The 20,025-nt window shown below is 42.1% G+C and overlaps 1 protein-coding gene across 1 annotated transcript in view; it reads right to left on the bottom strand.

Moving 5' to 3' along the window:
* Positions 1 to 3,248: 3,248 nt before the first annotated feature.
* Positions 3,249 to 20,025, bottom strand: part of Itch (itchy E3 ubiquitin protein ligase) — a 112,092-nt gene continuing 95,315 nt past the window's right edge. Inside the window, exons 20-25 of the mRNA XM_042276563.2 lie at positions 19,609 to 19,749; positions 17,586 to 17,706; positions 16,715 to 16,819; positions 11,930 to 12,026; positions 7,811 to 7,883; positions 3,249 to 5,815 (exon numbers count right to left, since the gene is read on the bottom strand). Of these exons, the coding sequence (XP_042132497.2) occupies positions 5,716 to 5,815; positions 7,811 to 7,883; positions 11,930 to 12,026; positions 16,715 to 16,819; positions 17,586 to 17,706; positions 19,609 to 19,749 (637 nt within the window). The 3' untranslated portion in view covers positions 3,249 to 5,715. The remainder of the gene's footprint in view (positions 5,816 to 7,810; positions 7,884 to 11,929; positions 12,027 to 16,714; positions 16,820 to 17,585; positions 17,707 to 19,608; positions 19,750 to 20,025) is intronic.

Here is a 20,025-nt window from a genome sequence, read left to right as displayed (position 1 = left end):
ACACTGCAGCTTCCATGACAAGATTAATTTTGTCCTTTTGTTTTATGAGGGGCAGTGCAGGGGTGGAGGGTGGATGTGAAGGGACAGGGAAATGAATGGGATCAAGATGCATCATGTGAAAGACACAAAAAATAAAGAAAAAAAAAGCCTAAGTGATAACACTCCAGTGTTCAAGCTAGATGCAACGCTCTGCGGGATCTCCTGCTACAAAAGGAACTCACCTATTAAGAGCACTTGGTGCTCTTGCTGAGGACCTGGTTCAGTTTCCATGGCAGCTCACGTCATCTACAGCTTCATTCTAAGGTAGCTGATGACCTCTTTTGACCCCTGAGAGCACCAGGCACACACGTGGTGTACATACATACAGGCAAGCAAAATACTCATACATTAAAAAAAAAAAAAAATTGGAGGTCAAGTGTGGTAGCACATGCCTTTAGGGTGGCAGAGGCAGGCAGATCTCTGATTTGGATACCAGCCTGATCTACAGAATAAGTTCCAGGACAGCCAGGGCTACACAGAGAAACCATGTTTAAAAAAAAAAAAAATGTAAACAAAGAAATGGTTCTTCAATGCTAGAAACATTAGGAGTGCACCTCATCTCCAGCTCTTCATTCCAAATAGGGGTGGAAGTGCTATAGTGGCCGGGCGGTGGTGGCGCACACCTTTAATCTCAGCTCTTGGGAGGCAGAGGCAGGCGGATCTCTGTGAGTTCGAGGCCAGCCTGGTCTACAGAGATCCAGGATAGGCTCCAAAGCTACACAGAGAAACCCTGTCTTGAAAAACAAAACAAAAAACCAAAACAAACAAAAAAGGGGTGCTATAGTGAATGGACCCCTAAGGACCCCAGGAATTAGCTACAGGAAGGATCATCACCTCCATCTCACACATGAACCAGACAGGGATGCAGGATGGGGTAGCTCTGTGGTGAGGATCCAGTTACTGGCATTTATTTGATAGGACCTGAAGTCTGATTAGACAGGATGGCTGAGTTGCCTCTGGGGAAGGGCTTCAGTTTGCAATAGCATTTAATTTTGTCTGTAAATATGTGGGCTCTTGCATGCCACAGGACAAGTCTGTGGCAGTGAGAGGACACTTTTTGGGGAGTGGTTCTCTCCTCATACCCAGTGGGTCCCTGGGATTAATCTCAGGTCTGTAGGCTTGCTTGGCAGCGAGTGGTTTAACCCCAGTCATCTCACTGACCCTTGGCTTGGGTTTATAATGAGGTATACTTAAGTGGGTGAGCAGGCAGACTTGTGGAGAATGGTCAGTCTTTTTTAGAAAAAAAATTGATTTATGAGTGTTTTACCTGCATGTATGTTTGTATGCATGTGTACCATGTGCATGCCTGGTCTCATGGAAGTCATAAGGAAGCCTCAGATCTCCTTGGGACTGGAGTTGCAGGTGACTGTGAGCTGCCCCCCATGGTCACTGGAATCTGAATTTTGATCCTCTGGTAGAGTAGTAAGCACTTTTTCTTTTTCTTTATTATTTTTTCTTCTTTTTTTTTTGTTGTTTGTTTGTTTTTTCTTTTTTCTTTTTGGTTTTTTGAGACAGGGTTTCTCTGTGTAGCTTTGCGCCTTTCCTGGAACTCACTTGATAGCCCAGGCTGGCCTCGAACTCACAGAGATCCGCCTGCCTCTGCCTCCCGAGTGCTGGGATTAAAGGCGTGCGCCACCACCTCCCGGCGTTTGTTTGTTTTTTCAAGACAGGGTTTCTCTGTGTAGCCCTGGCTGTCCTGGAACTCAATCTGTAGACCAGGCTGACCTTGAACTCAGAGATTCACCTGCCTCAGCCTGAGTGCCAAAGGCGTGCACTGCCACCACCACTGGGATGTAAGCACTCTCAAGCCCTGGACTTATCTTTCCAGCTGTTTGGTTTTTGTGAGACAAGGTCTCACTATGTAAACCCAGGTGTCCTGGAACTCACAGAGGTTGCTTGTCTTCACCTCTCCAGGGCAGGAATTAAAGGCATCAACCAATCCTGGATCCACCTTAAAAATGTACTGAGTTTCATGCACATATACAATGCATTCTGGTCACACTTACCCCACCCACCAGCCTCCCTCCCACCCTCTCCATCCCACTGTCATGTCTTAGTGTTTGCTTTGTGACCCAATGGCTTGAGCCAGAGCCTTGTGTGTGGTCATGAGCATTGGCACTAGCCATTGTAACTCACCAGTGGGTATGTTTTGTCTCTTTCGAGACAAGGTCTCACTGAACCTGGAATTTATCTAGTCAGCTGGGCTGTCCAGCTGGCCAGAGAGCTTCAGGAATCTGCCTGTCCTGGCTAGTGCAACACACCACTGTTCCAGGCTTCACACAGTGCTGGGGATCCCAACAAGTCCATTATGCTGTGCAGCAAACACTTGACGCGCTGTCTCCAGCCCCTCAGACCTGTCTGTGGCAGCAGAGAGGCAGGGCAGATGGAGGCCCTCGGTGCCCTGCAGACAGCCTCTCCCAGCTGCCCTGAGTGGCAGATCTGTATTTTCCTACACACCTCACAGCTGATAGACAGGCTGTCAACTCGCCACTCTAAGAGAAGTCACATAAAAGGCTTTCTACATGTGGTGCACACCATTTTCCTAACAAAACCAACAGGAAAGTATGCAAAACGAAGGACTCAAAAACTTTAATTATAAACAGTCTTACATCTTTTAAGGAAGTCCAAGTGAGGCAACCTCCTTTATAGACCCGACTCCCTGTGATATGTGAGTCACCTGCGCATTTTAAATCAGTCTAAGAAAGCAACGGGAGGCGAGCACAGGGACCAAGAGTGCCTGCCACTCCCTGGCTGACTGGATGAAAGAAAGCACAGACAGACAGACACTCGGAAGTCCGAAGGGAAAATGGGGTGGCGGCTGGAAATACCAACGACACTGCACTGAAGTAGTGAACCTTAAAGAAACTCAGACCCTAAACAGGCAAAAGCCCATGAGTCACCCACCCCGGTGACATTTCAGGGAATGTCACCAGGTTATACAGTAAAGGGTAACGCAGAGAGGGCTTGACCGAAACAGTCATTAGAGTGAGAGCCTGTAGGCAGATGAGTGAGGGGATCCCTTGGTGGCCAATCAGTACCTGAATGTTAAATCGTTTATTTAAATAATTTCTCAATTTAAATGCTTCTGCACTACAGGTCACTGCTATCAACATCAGCTCAAATCACTTCATGTGATCAAATACCCAAGCCCCTTCCCTCTTGACCCTGCTGCTGTGGAACCCACCAAAGAGCAGAAGAAAAGGCAAATGCTCATTTTACTCTGTTTTTATTTCAATGTAACATGCAGTAAGGAAAAAAAAAAAAAACCAACAGGATTGATTAGCATTTACAATGCTTACAGAGAAAAAGGTCTTAAAAGCAACTTAGTTCAGATTTAAGGAAAAGCACTAATTAAACACAAATCTATTTCCAAATACTCACTTTGAACCAAAATGTGAGAGCATTTGGTAAATATTTATGTCTGCTGTTTAGTTGCATTATTTTATATAATCTCTGATTCTTGGGATATCCAGCCCCCATTTTCCTAACACAGCAGGGAAGACATATACATATGACCAATTAAATTAAAGGGGGAATGGAGCTGTGAGACCCCAGGGCTGCAAAAATATATACAAGCATTTACCTTTTCCAGAACTAAACATTTCTTCCATAAAAATATTAAATAGCCAGGCCCTATAGAACTAGGGCCAGGACTACTTCAAATATAACTTCTGTATTTTTAAAAATATAGGGCAGAAAGCCTTTTGGGTGATATTTATACATTTTCACATAATATCTCTAGGTCCCTAAATGAATCATGAAGCAGAATGCAGAACCAACAAAGCCTATTCTCTTACATTATCTCTTAATTTAATCTCATCCATCTCTAGTGGATATGGCAGATGACTACACTTTAGTACAAGAATTTGATCCAATAGGAGGTCTTTGTAGAAGGCTTAGTACTTATAGCCATGTATTAAAGTCCAGGCCTATGTAGTGAATGGGTAGTTGGCAGACATTCACTCTGTAAGACAAAGCAATAGCATATCTATTTTTAACCCTACCAACAAAAAGGCAGAGAGTTCCTACTTTGGAAATAACTAGGGCTTCTAGAGATGACATGTATTTCCTGTGGTATCCAGGGTAAAAAGAGGGCTGGGAGAAGCTGAGCTTTCCCTTCCCTGAGCGTCTCTAGATAGGGAACCCGTTCTCAGTCCCACGTGTCTCTACTGGCCATGGCAGTGGTAAAGAGTACAGTTGCACACGTTCAGAACCTTGTTGTTCTCGGATGAGCAAGAACTGCAACGAGGGACAGAGGAACACCTTCTCTCCTGTGGAACAGGGCTGTCACTCTCGGTGTATTCTTGGCTTCATGCTACATGTTCATGCTATGCTATCCCCGACACAAAGTCCCTGTGAGTTATAAGGCTGTTTTGGGATTTGGCTATAATAGGGACTCAGTTGGCGGAGGCTTCATTTCTCTGCCCATAAAGTCGTATCTATGGCGGCAGCCATCTTGACAGTCTAACTAAGTCAAGGTAAATTAACTACAGAGAAAGTCAAAGTGCATTCATCAGTTACTAAAGGAGCAGTCTAAAGTAAGTGAGTCATGAAGAAAAAAGAAAAAAGGAAAATCTAAAATTTTTAGGGGTGAGAAAAATATTGCAGATCAGGACCATGTAATAAGATGGAAACGCCTGCTCCTGTGTGTGCCAGGCACGAGACGACGGCCCAAATGTGCCGCTGGACATTGTCCTTTTGCTGATATTGTCCTGATTTCAAAGACTGCACCAATGACCTCGATTTGGATTAGAAATGGTTGCAACTTGAATACCTTAGCAATAATCCAATGTAACTGGGGTTTTGGATTATAATAAAACCATAAAGCTTTAATTTACATGTAGGATTTAAAAATCAAGAATGATCATAGATGAATTCAGCCAATTTAATTTTGATTCGGGGTTAACTTCTAAAACATGAAGGAACCACAGTGCTGATTCTGTTTGTAAAGTTTAGTATTTGCAAGGCAATAAAATAATTATCAACTGAATGAAGAGAGGTATGAAGTCATAGGTTGGCGGGGAGCAAGTTTTCCCTGAATCGAATAGACAAATCTACTTTGTAGAAGCTGTGAGTCCTGCGTCACGTCCAGAAGTCACATCAGAACGACGCACTGGTTCCTGCTCCAGGGAAGAAGTCAACAGTCAGGCCAGGCGGAAATGAGGGAGAGCACAAGCAGCAGTTGCCCAAGTGCCGCCGCCGCCGCCGCAGCCGCAGCAGCCACCGCCGAGCTTGCACTCTTGGCGAGCACCTCCTAGCTAGAGGCTTTACCAGGAAGACCTTGTGTATTGAAGTTTTGGAGTCGTCCCAGTGTGTCTGCAGAGTCTTGACAACAGCCACCAAGAGACCTACTCCCAAGTGAGACTTTGACACACACAGAAAACTGTTGTTAAGGGAACAATCTAGTGGAATAAGACAATGGAGATTTCATCGCTGTGTTAAATCTCGTGTTAAGTAAGTTTCTGACTACTGTTTTGTAGATCGGCTTTCTGGAAACGTTGAGTAGAAATCCAGAATCACTGGAAGATAAATCTCAACGGTAACATTAAGCTACTTACACTTGGATAACTCTCTAGTCACAGTCCAAGTTTACAATAAGATGTGCAACAGGCAGAGAAGGAAGGGGCAGGCACTGGAGACGAGTCCCTGTTCTCTGGTGGCCTAAGGTCTCAACAGTTACTCTTGTCCAAATCCTTCTGTTTCTTCAATGGCAAATAACAGTTTTTCCTTCAGTTGCTCATAGCTCTTGTAGGGTGGGAGGTCCAGGCGGTTAAAACTGAAAGGAAGAATGGTTGGCTTGAGAAAGGGAAGAAGGATACAAAGACAGATGTGGGCAGTGCCCTGCAGCAACACACTAAAGTTCTGACGTGGCTGAACCACACACAGCCTTTGAGGAACTCACTCCAGTGCCTTCTCTGGTAAACTGGGAGAGCAACACCAACCCTTGTGGTGGAGTTAGAACCACGCACGCGCGCGCGTGTGCACACACACACACACACACACACACAGTGCCAGTGCTTAGCAGATCCTCAGCAAATGTCAGTCTTCTCATGCTGCCCAACTACCCACTCTACATCAGCGGTCATCAAACTTACTGTAAATGGCCGAAAAGAAAGACTTTAGGCTTTGCAGGCTTTTTATAAAAGGTTTTAGGTCTATCATGTTGGAATAAGAAATGATGGGCCAGGTGTGGTGGCGCACGCCTTTAATCCCAGCATTCAGGAGGCAGAAGCAGATGGAGCTCTGTGAGTTTTAGGCCAGCCTGGTCCATATAGTGAGACCCCATCTCAAACAAAAACAATATAAACAAACAAAAATAAAAAATGACTCTCTAATATTCTGCTCCCTCTACAGTTCTCTGTTCTATTCCTAGCTGGGAATTTCTCTAGCCCAGTTTTAAGGTGTTTTTTTTTTTTTTTTCCTTTTTGGTTTTTTGAGACAGGGGTTCTCTGTGTAGTTTTGGTGCCTGACCTGGATCTCGCTTTGTAGACCAGGCTGGCCTCAAACTCACATAGATCCACCTGGCTCTGCCTCTTGACCACTGGACCATCTCTCCAGGTCCATAAATAGTTGGGCATGATACTCTATGTCTATGATTCCAGGACTTGGGCATTAAAAGCAGAATGACCAGGAATTCAAAGCTAGCCTAGGCTTCATGAGACCTTGTCTCGAAAACCAAGCCACATGAAAATATGTACAATTACTTTGTGTTGATTAAAAATAATAATTGGGAGGCTAGAGACAAAAAGAATGTTGGTCACCAGGAGCTGGAGAGTAGAAGTGTGTGTTTAGTGACACACGTCAGCCACAGTGACAGGATCCTATATACCCACCGGACCCCACCAACAGCCCTGAGCTACGTACACCACAAATGGTTAAAATCCAAACGTGATTGACAGTACACTGAATTCCAACATGAACTGTATTTGAGGTTAAGACTGGTTGATTTTTAGTTTGGTACAGTTTGGGAAATAAGGTTAAACTACATTTTTAAACCAGAAAATAAGGTCTGGGGATATAGCTGTTATAGAGGACTGCCTGGTATGTGAAAGGCCCTGGCTGGGTTCAATTCCCAGTATTACAAAAAGAAAACCAAAAAGAGCAATAATTCTGTTCACCATATTACTAAGTAAGGATTCTAATTTCAAACTTTCTTTCCTGTTTCAGGGAAAGGGTACAAGGATTCTAAATCCCAGGTTTAAAGCTTTAAGAGGCAGGAAGAGGCATGCCCCGCAAATGGGCACAAAGGGATCATCTTGACTTGAAGGCAAGGCTCTACAGCAACTTCAGGGGTTGCACTGCCCTGTAAACCTAGTGAGTGAGCATCATGGGTCAAGTGGGCTAACTTGCCTGTACAGCTGTAACCCAGTACTGGGGAGCAGAGCAGGAAGAGCAGGTGCTCAAGGCAGCTTGGGCTCTGAGATCCCGTCTCAGTAAAGGGAGGGTGGGGCGCTGTTGGGATGGCTCAGTGGTTCAAAGCTCTTACTGCTCTTCCAGAGGCCCCGGGCGGGGTTCAATTCCCAGCACCAGCACCAGGGGGCTCACAACACCTGTAACTTACACACGGTGCACATGCAGCCACATACACAAATAAAAATAAATAATCTTTTCAAAGTGAGGAAGGGAATTTATTTTGTTATACATAAATTCTGCCTCAGTAGAGTTAAATAAGATATTTAAAGTAAAATATGGGGAAATTATTTCATTTCTAATAAGTAGTCAGAAACTAAATGGAATAAAGTTTATTTTTGGTATTTCTGATTTTGCTTACCAAGTATGGCTTCTGGGTAACCAATTTTCTTTCCCAACTTTCTCGATGCAGAACTTCTGTGGTCCATTACTCCCTAAAACACAGGAAAAGTATAAAGAGATTGTTGATTATAAAGCTCTTGACTTATGCATCCAAGATCGGCAGCAGCATTGCCGTTCAGAATCATGGACGCAGAGACCTGTCCCAAACCTCCTCCATCAACAAGCCTAGGGCCGGAGCCTAGGAGCACATTTTAACAAGCTCCCAGGTGCTTCTGACAAGTAGTGAAATTCGAGAATCATTTTGTTAATGTATACCAAGAAGAAAACTTGCAGCTTTATTTATCATTCCTTAACTAGAATAGCGCAATGCTATGATTAATAACAGCCCACATAAGAACATATAAATATCTAGCCATCAAAGCTTTACAAATGTAGGTTGGGGATTTAGCTCAGTGGAAGAGTGCTTGCCTAGCAAGTGCAAGGCCCTGGGTTCGATCCTCAGCTCAAAAAACAAACAAACAAACAAACAAACAAAAAACAAAAAAAAAACCACTTTACAAATGTAAGCATCCAGTGAATTCAACAGGAAGGCCTGTGCTCACAGGTCCTGTCTAGTGACCTGTAGACACACTCACCCTCCATGATGCTTGCCTCTTCCCTCCTGTTGGACACAGCTGTGGTCTCATCAGCGCCAAGCGCTGCTTTAGTCAAAGGCCACTGCTGCTCCCTAGGAAGCATTCACTGGGGGTCAAAATGACAGTCGCTGCTGCTGGCCTTGTGAACTAGAACTGTCGGGACACTAAATGTTCTACAGGTTGGGACAGCCACGCACAAAGAGTTCCTGTGTCCTACTGACTGAGAGGACCAGGTGGCCAAACCAGGGCCATAACAGGCTCCCCTAGTAGCCCTGACATGGACCAGGCCTTAGTTTTGGTTTACTAGAAAGGGCTGGAGCTGAGCAAGCAATTCTCAGGAAAACCACAACTTAGGGGCAACTATCAACAGGTGCCCCCCACAACCTCCTGCCGGCTCAGCAGATGCCCACCAGACTTCTGCTAGCTAAAGACAGCTTTTTCTACCCTCTTGTCAACAAGCCCCGAGACACTAGACCCCCATCACCAGTGGGCCCCTAACCACTACCACCTCCCACCAATCAGACCCCAGACTAGTCTTTCCTCCACCAATCAGCACCAGATTAATCCCTCCTCCCTGGATTTCCCCTGGCTTTGCTTAAAAGGAGCTTGCAACCTCCCTTCAGGGTCACTATATGCCACCCCAACATGCTGGAAATAAATGCTCTTGCTAAACTGCATACGTGACTGTTGGTCTTTCTTGGGGGCTTCTCTTGGACTCTAACACTAACCAAATCCAGAACAGAGACTGGTGGTTCTTTTGTGTCTGCAACACCGAATCATGTTCACAAGTAGTCACATACAAACTCCAGTAGGATAAGGAACCAAAAATGGTTATGAGCAAGAAGAACTGTTGAAAATGTCCTGTACTAAAGAGACATTCATTCACTTGTGTGCTTCCTTCTATTCCTACAGTTGAGGCCAGCCCCAGTTACCTGTTTAAGAAAAGAAGGGACGAGAAAGAGATGGGAAAGAATCTAATTGTAAAAGAAACATACTTAAATTGTCTTTAGGTGACATGTTGCTTTTATTCTTACACTGTCCATTAATTTTATATAACTTCCAGGTAGTCTCCTGTATCTACATTCCTTTTCTTTTATTTTTATTTATTTATTTATTTTTTAATTTGGAGCCGAGGACTGAACCCAGGGCCTTGTGCTTGCTAGGCAAGCGCTCTACCATTGAGCTAAATCCCCAACCCCTTATTTTTTTAAATATAATTTTAATAATTTATCTAGCTTTATTTTATGTGCATCAGTGTGAAGGTAGCAGATCTCCTGGAACTGGAGTTACAGACTGCCATGTGGGTGCTGGGAATTGAACCCAAGTCCTCTGGAAGAACAGCTAGTGCTCTTAACCATGAAGCCATCTCTCAAGCACCCCTACATGCCTATTTTTAATCACTTTTTTTAAACAAATGTACTATTTATTTATTTATTTATTTTTAGTATTAAGAAATTTTCTATTCATTTCACATACTAACCACAGGCCACCCCCTCCTCCCTCCTCCTGCCCTCATTTAATCACCTTTTTTTTTGTTGTTGTTGGAGCTGAGGACCGAACCCAGGGCCTTGCACTTGCTAGGCAAGCGCTCTACCATTGAGCTAAATCCCCAACCCTTAATCACTTTTTAAAACAATATTTTTTAATGATTTATTTATTCTTTTATGTGCATTGATGTTTTGCTTGCATTTATATCTGTGTGAGGGTATCAAATCTCTTAGAGTTACAGAAAGTGGTGAGTTGCCATGTGGGTGCTGGGAATTGAACCCAGGTCTTCTGGAAGAGAAACCAGTACCTCTTAACCACAGAGCCATCTCTCAAACCCGTTCCAGTTTTCAAATGATAAAAATATCCTACTACTTAAATAACATAAAAAATATGTTAGAAGTTTGACCTGTGGTAGAATTTTATGCGAGAAAAATATAACAATAATAATAATGCAGTATGGGGTGTGTGTTTGTGTGAATGCACTTGTATGCTTAATAATAATCTATGTATGGTAGATGTGTGTGTACACTTGCATGCATGCCACGTGCACAGAATTCTGTGGAGTTGGTTCTCTCCTTCAACCTTTATGTGGGCTCCTGGAATTCAACTCAAGTTGTCAGGTTTGCATGAGTGCCTTTATCTGCTGAGACATCTGATTAGCCCTAAGAAGATACATGTATAGATGTGTGTGTTTATTTTAGAATCATTTATTTTATGTGCATGGGTGTGTTGTCATCATGTATATCTGTGCCCAACATGTGTCAATGGTGCCTGAAAAGGCCTTAAGAGGGCATTAGAGCACCTGGAACTGCAGTTACAGACGGTTACAAGTGGCCATGTGGGTGCTGGGAATTGAACCCAGGTCCTCTGGAAGAGTAGCCAGTGCTCTTAACCACTGAGCTATCTCTCCAGCCCCTAAGAGGAAATGTTTTGACACTAGTTTATTTTCTCCTTTGAGGGATAAAATCTAGGATCTCATGCATGTTGGCAAGGGCTGTACCACCAACCTGACACTACACTTTTAAATAATATCCATTTTATTTTCCCCTAAATTGATCTTTTATAGTTTACTTGGCAAGTGTATTATTAGCCTACTATATTTAGCTTTATTCCTTTTTCTTTCTGTTTTGTTTTGTTTGTTTTTCAAGACAGAGTTTCTCTGTGTAATGCCTGAGCTGTTTAAGAATTCACTCTGTAAACCAGGATGGCTTTGAACTCACAGAAACATACCAGCCTTCTTTTGTTTTGAAGCTGGGCTTTATGTAGTTCAGGTTGGCCTCCATCATGCTATGTAGCTAAGGGAGTTAAGGATGACCTGACTCCTGACCCTTCTACCTCCACCTCCCAGTTCTGAGATTTCAGGCATTTGCCAACATATCCAGCTATTGATCATCTTTTCTATATGCTTTATGATTTTCTGTGCTTAGAGAGAATTTTCTTTCTTAAACTCAAATATGTTCTTAAATTTAGGAACAAGTGTGGCTCAGTGGTTAAGACATTGGCTGTTCTTCCAAAGGACCTGGGTTCAATTCCCATTACCCACATGGCAGCTCACAACTATCTGTGACTCCAGTTCCAAGATCTGACAGTCTCACACAGACATACATGCAGGCAAAACACCAATGCACATTAAAAAAAATTAAGAGAAAAAAAGAGGTGGCCTTCTCCCCACCAAAATAGGAATAAGTATTTGTCTATTTAAATATGTCTTCTAACATAGCTCTTTATCAAACATACACATGGAGACAGGGGGCCAGGAATTCAGGGTTATCCTTGGCTACATAGTGAATTTGGAGCCAGTCTAGGGTATATGAGACCCTGTCTTAAAAAACAGGAAAAAAAAATTTACTAAGGTAAGAACTAAAAAGTCATCTTCAAGTCCATAAAATGCAGTCCAACTGTGGATGGTTAACAACAACTACATCTGTCTGTTGTTGCTGACAAGTTGCATACACAATCATCTAACAGCAGTAAGGTCAAAGCCTTCTCTACAAAAAAGGGCCCTTTATACACACCCATGAGGTCGGCAAATCCTCCCACTGGCAATCGGCAGGTTCCAGTCACGAACTGCAGAAGTCTCATCCTCTTCTCGTTATCAATTTCTTTAACAAACTGTTAATATCACATTCAAGGAGAAATGTAGTCATGTTACATATAGTTCACTGAACAAGAAAGAAAAATGATCATTTCAGATCTTAAATGAACTTGGGATGTCAGCGACACTAGACTGTAGTCAATTTACCACGGCCATCAGAGACTCAGCAGCCTCCTTTACTAGACCTCAGGATGGGATCTCGGAAGGCTCTTGGCCTCACAGCTCCCTCCTTGTGCAGTACAAAGGTCTGTTTTTCTAGGGCAGCCTTTCCAGTTCCCCTTAGGCCCATCTGCCCTATAGCACATTCCTGTGGTTACTCAAGCAGGACACAAAAGTCTAGTATAAATAAATTTCTCGGTTTCATGAACAAATCAGATCAAGCTTATGAAATACAATAACCTCTTTTCCTCAATATTCTAAGGTATTTGTAAGCCACATGACATGTATACAGAATATAAGGTTTATAAGATGTTTATATCCTGCAGCATATTTTGGCCGAGTGAAATATGTTTTTTGTAAGGAATATGTTTCCCCATTTACTAATGTCAATAATTTATTTAGTTATTTAGTAATTTTTTTTTTTTTTTTTTTGGTTTTTCAAGACAGGGTTTTTTTGCACCTTTCCTGGAACTCACTTAGTAGCCCAGGCTGGCCTCGAACTCACAGAGATCCACCTGGCTCTGCCTCCCAAGTGCTGGGATTAAAGGCGTGCACCACCACCGCCCGGCTTTTTTTTTTTTTTTTTTTTTTTTTTAGTAATTTTTTTTGAAAAGGGTTCTTATGTAGTCCAGACTGGCCTCAAACTTGCTATATAGCTGAGAATGTCCTTACACCAAAATCACTGTTTTAGCCTGCTAATTGCTAGGATTATAGGCATGAGCCACCAATCTGGCTTCCTGTCTATTATTCCAGCTCATCTTTGTCTGTCTTTCTTTTTTTTCTGTTCTTTGCTATGGTGATATATTGTGTACCCTAATAAACTTGCCTGAGGATCAGAGGACAGAGCCAGCCACTAGGTTAGACATAGAGGTCAGGCAGTGGTGGCACACACCTTTAATCCTAGCACTCAGAAGTCACAGATCCCTCTGGATCTCTGTGAGTTCCAGGCCACGCTGGGCTACATGAGAGAAAGAGAGCCAGGCAGTGGTGGCACACGCCTTAATAATCCCAGCACTTGAGATCTCATGCCTTGGCTTGGAAAGCACATATGCCATAATCCCAGGATCCTCCAGCTTCCTGAGGACTGAGATTACAGGTGTGTGCCACCAAACCAGGCCTCAAAATTTGTTTTGTTTTTTTTTCTCCCTTAGTGCGGGGCATTGGAGCCAGGGCCTGTGTCCACCAGGCAAGTGTATATGTGAGCTATGTCCCCAGCCCCTGATTATTTCTTGAACATCCCTCCCCCAGCCTCAGTGTTTAATGACTGAATTTGGGGCCCGGAGTATGCTGGGTAAGCTATACCTCCAGCACAAAATGCATGCTTTTCCTACTTCTGAGACAGGCTGCTAAGTAACCTAGGCTTCTCTTGAACTCACAGTCCTTCTGCCTTAGCCTCTAAGACAGTGGTTCTCAATCTGGAGTCACAACCCTTTTGGCAAACCTTTATCTCCAAAAATATTTACGATTTGTAACAGTAGCAAAATTACAATTATGAAGTAGCAATCAAAATAATTTTATGAGGTCACCACAAGATGAGGAACTGTATTTAAAGAGTTGCAGCATTAGGAAGGTTGAGAACCACTGGTCTAAGACCTGCGATTACAGGGATGAGATACCATGCCCAGCTCAAAATCCATACTGCTGTAAAGCCTTACACTGTATTACATATTAAAAGTTTCATTCATTTTTAGTGCTGATTGATTTCCATTATATGTACAAACCACTTTTTGTTTGTCCACCTATTAATATGCAGATAGCTTAATTTTGCCTTTGGGTGAGCTGGAACAGCACTGCTATGAATACTGGCATACAGCAATATCTGCTTGGGTCGGTCTCTGGATTTATTCTTTTGAAGTGAAACTGGTAAATCATATATACTACCTGTATATTTAAGCTGTCCTTGTTTTGTTTTGTTTTGTTTTTTTTTTTTTTGGTTTTCCGAGACAGGGTTTCTCTTGTGTAGCTTTGCGCCTTTCCTGGATCTCACTTGGTAGCCCAGGCTGGCCTCGAACTCACAGAGATCCACCTGCCTCTGCCTCCCGAGTGCTGGGATTAAAGGCGTGCGCCACCACCGCCCGGCTGTTTTGTTTTGTTTTAATTTGGAGGGGGGAGGCGGGGTTTCAAAACAAGATTTCTGTGTAGTCCTGGCTGTCCTGGAGCTTGCTCTGTAGACTAGGCTGGCCTTGAACTCAGAGATCCACCTGCCTCTGCTTCCTGAACACTGGGATTAAAGGCGCGCACCACTACTGCCCAGCTCTTGTTTTTTTTTTTTTTTTAAGACAAGGTCTTGTGTAGCTGAGGCTGGCCTCCTGCCTCAAGTGATATTACAGGGATACAGCTAGCATGCTCGGCTATGTTATGTTTAACTTTTTGGTGCACTGCCACACTATTTCCCATTGCCATACATTACACTCTTACCAGAAATGAATGAAGTCTCAAATTTCCCACATGCTCATCAAAGGTTATGCCTCTCCTGTTTCCTAATGTGTATAAGTCCTATCTAGCTGGGGTTTTAATTTGTATTTCCTTAAGAAGTAAAGATTTTTTAGCATCAGTGATTTACTTTTATTTATCTTTAAGATCATTTTTATTTTTAATTATGCAGAGGTGAGTACATCTACATGGAGGTATGCACATGTGAACAGAGATGCTTGTGGAGGCTGGAGGCATGGATACCCTGGAACTGATGAGTCACTGACATGGGTACTATGGACCAAACTTGGGTCCTCTAGAACAGCAGCAAGTGTTCTTAACCACTGAACCATCTCTCCAGGCTCTATTAGTTTTTAATTACTTGTTTCTGTACGATTGTGTGTGGATGGGTGAGACTGAGTACATGTGAAAGTCTGTGGGCAAATTCCACCAGTCTGTTTTCTCATTCTACCAGGTGGGCCTGAGGATCAAATTTAGGTCATCATCCACTGAGCCATCTTGCCAGTCCCCTTTTTATAAAAAAAAGAAAAAAAAGTAACATATTTTGTGTGTGTCTGTGCCTGCATTTACATATGTGTACCACGTGTACAAGTGACCAAGAAGAACTGAAGCAAACATCTGATCCCCTGACACTGGAAGCACAGATGGTTGTGAGCACCAATGTGGATGCTGAAGGTCAAACCTGGGTCCTTTGCAAGAGCAACAAGTACTCTACATTGCCTGGCCCTCACTCCTGCCCCATTTTATTTTCTTATAAGATTTTAATTGCATTTTACTTATTGAGAGTGTGCACAGGAGAGCCCCAGTGCATGTGGAGGGCAGAGGACAACTTTCAGAAGAAACTGGTTCTCTCCTGTAACCCAGGGTTCAAACTTAGCTCAGCAGAGTTGGAAGTAGGCACCCATACAGGCTATGCCATCTCTCTGGCCCTCAATCTTTTTTTTTATACATACAATATGTATTTATATGCAAAATGCATGGTGCATGCCTTGAAAGGCAGAGGCAGGCAGATCTCCAGGGTTAGAGAGCAAGTTCCACTGGCCCTCAATCTTTTTCTTTTAGTTTGTGGTGGTGATGGTATGTACATGTTGCACACCTGTGTGTGCAGGTGTGCATGCATGTTTGAGTATGTGTACAGGTCAGAGGATAATGTTAGAAATTTTCCTCTGTTGTTTTCCAGCTTTTTTGTGAGCCATGGTCTCTCCCTGAACCTGGAGCTCAGTCATTGGCTAGCCTGGCCATCAGCCCCAGGGTCCTCCTAGCTGTGACCCCAGCACTGAGGTCAGGAGCATGTCTCGGGGCCCAGCTTCTCTCCATGTATATCCACTGTATATCCAGTGCTGTATATCCAGACTCAGTTCTTGTGCTTCCATGGTAAGCCCCTTACCCACTGAACAGCCCAGATAGCAGGCAGTTTTTGAGAGATGGCACTATAATCCTAAGCCAGATCTACTAAATATGCCATCTAAACATTATATAATTCTTAATAAAGTAACAATGATCAAAGTCATATTTTATAGTTCCATAAGATTCCAAAAGTACTGATGTCAAATAAAAATGAATGAATCTTTTTTAAAAAAAATTTTTATTTTTATTTTTTAAGACTTACTTATTTTATGTGCAGGAGTGCTTTAACTGCATGTATGTATGTGCAGCAAACACATGACTACAGATGTTGTGAAACACTGTGTGAGTACCGGAACCACTGTAAGAACAAGTGCTCTTTACCAATGAACTATCTCCAGCCCCTAAATGAATCTTTTTTTTTTTTTTTTTTTTTTTTGTGGCTGGAGAAGACAGCCGTGGGTCCTGGGAACCGAACTCTTATATTTTTGGTTGTGAGCCTAGCCTTTAATGGCTGAGCCATCTCTCCAGCCCCTAAATGAATCTTATTTTCTGGAATTAGCTTATACTCTGGCAAAGGTACAAGGTATGTGTTCCCCAGTAACAGTCTTTAGAGGATTCTGTTAAAATCATACTCATTTCATATAACATATTACTGTAATGCACAGCATAGAACAAGGGGCCTGCACATTTTGTTGTGTTATTTTGGTAAATTCTAAAAATAAAATGTGTGCTGTGTCTATCTACAGAAGTAACTGTAGAAACAAACCTGCCAGAACCACATGATCTGCTTGCTGGTCCTAGTGTAGTGGCGGTAGATGGCATGCCTCTGCCAGTCATTCAAGTCAATCTCCTGCATTCCACACAAGAGGACCTGGAGGAGTAAAACAAAAACAAAACAAGTTGTTACTTTAGGTAACCAAAAACGTTTCACATAAATAAGACTAACATAAAATAGCGATTAAAGATATACTGAGCGAGCCTCAGTAAATTCTATACCCTGCGTCCAATTCATGTGACTCAGAGTCCTAGCCACATGACTCAGGGAGAGCAGCTCCTATGTGTGGTCACATATTGAGAGAAACAGTTACTGAATTGCAGAAAAATCTTAATAACAAGACTTTTTATTTTCTTGTTTTTTCGAGACAAGGTCTCTCTGTGTAGTTTTGGTGCCTGTCCTGAATCTTGCTCTGTACACCAGGCTGGCCTCGAACTCACAGAGATTTGCGTGGCTCTGCCTCCCGAGTGCTGGGATTAAAGGCATGCGCCACCACCGCCTGGCATAACAAGACTTTTTAAAAGGAGTTTTAAGAAATATTATTGGTTTATTTATGTGTATAGATGTCTGTCTGCACGTGTGTCTGTACATAGCTAGAGAGCCTGGTGTCCTCAGATCTAGGAACTGAACTCGGGTCCTCTGGCAGAGCAGGCAGTACACAGGACTCTTAGCCTCCTCTCCAGCCGCAACAACACTTTTTTTTAAGGTAATGATCTTTTTTTGTTTCAGTATAAATTTAGGGTTTTTCAAACACCTGCTAGCATCAAAAATACAAACACCACTAGAAAGATGAAAACACTCATTTAAGAACAGATACCTGAAGGCATTTACTAGTGTGTTGGAGTAAAGAAAAACTCATTACCTCTAATTCCTTTGCATCAAAATATTGTAAATATTGCTGGGGAAGAATTTCATTAAAGCCCTCAAAGAAAGCTTGTGTCTGTTCTTCAACACCTCGAGATAATCTCCACTCAGCTACCATCCTGGCAAATAAAAATGGAAATTGTATCAGGAAGTTAAGATTTTACTTTAAGTACTGCATATAAAATTAAAAATGTACACTTGACTCTAAAACCCTGAAATATACATAAAAATTATAACAGCATGAACACCTTTTTTTGGAAAGAGGGTCTCACAATGTAGCCTAGGCTGTCCTATAACTCATATAGCCCAGGCTGGCCTCAAGCTCAAGGCAGTTCTCCTGCCTCAGCTTCTCAATGGCTATGATAATAGTTATGCACCACCATGTCATGTTTGAAAATATTTTTTGAGGGAATTACTTTCTTTAAACTCTTCTTTATCAAAAAATTATAGATTTCAAATTTTTAAAAAAGATTTATTCATTATATATACTGTGTTCTGCTTGCAGTCATGCCTGCATGCCAGAAGAGGGCACCAGATCTCATTTCAGAGGGTTGTGAGCCACCACGTGGATGCTGGGAATTGAACTCAAGACCTCTGGAAGAGCAGCCAGTGCTCTTAGCCTCTGAGATATCTCTCCAGTCTCCATAGATTTTAATTCTTATCTACACCTCTCAACAGTTAAAATCATATAAAAATTTTATTTTGTTTCAGAATATTTTCTTTAAAACAATTTTTAACAAGCAAACAAATGTGTATACTTCATAGATATCTGAGTTTTTGACAATAACTAACCCAATAATAGGAACATGTATGTGCACAAAACAGACCACATACTAGCTTATAAGACAAGTTTTAAAACAAAATGTCATTTTAAAGAATGTTCTCTGACCAAAATAGTATCAAGTTAGAAAAACAAGAGAAAAAAAGCAATTGGGTCAAGGTGGTTGACTGGCATGTTAAGGGCTCACTTTCGTTTTATAATCTATTTGATCTATCACTTATGAGTTCCCTCAACCCCCATATACACACCACACACACACACACACACACACACACACACACACACACACACACACACACAGAGGATCCTCTGAACTTTGCTTGTTTTAGGCAGACTCTCACATAGTTCAGGATTGCCTAGAATTTGCTCTATATCCAAAGATGACTTTGACCTTTTTCTCTCTGCCTAACAAGTGTTGGGACTGCAGGTGAATGCCACAATGCCTGGAACAATTTAAATTTCTTAGAAAACAAAAAACGAGCCTATGATAGTGGTGCACGCCTTAATCCCAGCACTCAGGAGGCAGAGGCAGGCAGATCTCTGAGTTCAAGGCTAGCCTGTTCTACATAGTGAGTTTCAGAACAGCCAGGGCTACACAGAGAAACTCTGTCTAGAAAAACAAAAAAACAAACCAAAATCTGCTATGTAAAAGAGGATATCCATGCCAGGAGTGGTGGTGCCAGCCCTTAATCCCAGCACTGGGAAAGCAGAGGCAGGTGAATCTCTGTGAGTTTGAGACCAGCCTGAACTGCATAGTAAGGTCCAGGCTAGCCATTACTACATAGACCCTATCTCAAATAAATAAATGATTCACCATGACTTTCTACTTTTAAAATTCTATTTTTATGCTGACACTAGAAATGAGAAACAACTGTTTACATAAAAGTGATTACCATAAAAGCAAACGATATTTTAAAAATACCACCTTTTATTATTAGACAATTATTAACAAAAAGGTTAAACTGTGAAAGGAACATTGTCTCATTTTCTAAAAAAGATGAATATTTATTTTTATTTGTGGGTATGTTGTGTATGCCACATGTGTGAGTGTCCAGAGGACAAAAAAAAAAAAATGGTGAGCCCCTGGAATTGGAGTTCCAGATGGCTGTGAGCAGCCTGATGTAGATGCTACAAAAAACCAAACAAAACAAACAAACAAACCAACAACAACTCTGGGTTGTTCACTGATGAGCTATCTCCCTAGGACTCCCCCTGCCCCTTTAAGGACACTGCCTCTTACCTGATGTATTCCTCCTTATTTTCTTCTGTCACAAGAATATTGCCACCATTGGGTTTCAAATCATGACTCTTAATTTCACCTAGAATTTCTTTATCAACAGAGAAGTACATTTCCAAACCACATTCTTCAATATTGTTTTCTCTGCACAAATGAAATTGGCACTATTTGTTATATATACAACTCACTCATAATTCAAAAGTTTTAATTCAATTCAACTTCTAAATTTAAGTAATAAGCCTTAAATTATGACATCAAATTCAAAGAAGTGGAATATTATAATCACATAACTTAAAACCTTGGGTGCACGTGTGTAAGATTTATCATATTAAACATGACAAAGGTTAGACGTCTGTATCATTTAAATTCAGTAGAACAACAACATGACTATAATGTGGAGAGTCCACTAGCACCATAACA

This window comes from Peromyscus maniculatus, chromosome 4 (assembly GCF_049852395.1).
Source record: "Peromyscus maniculatus bairdii isolate BWxNUB_F1_BW_parent chromosome 4, HU_Pman_BW_mat_3.1, whole genome shotgun sequence".
NCBI classification, from domain to species: domain Eukaryota; kingdom Metazoa; phylum Chordata; class Mammalia; order Rodentia; family Cricetidae; genus Peromyscus; species Peromyscus maniculatus.
This window is presented reverse-complemented; position numbering and strand designations above follow the sequence as displayed.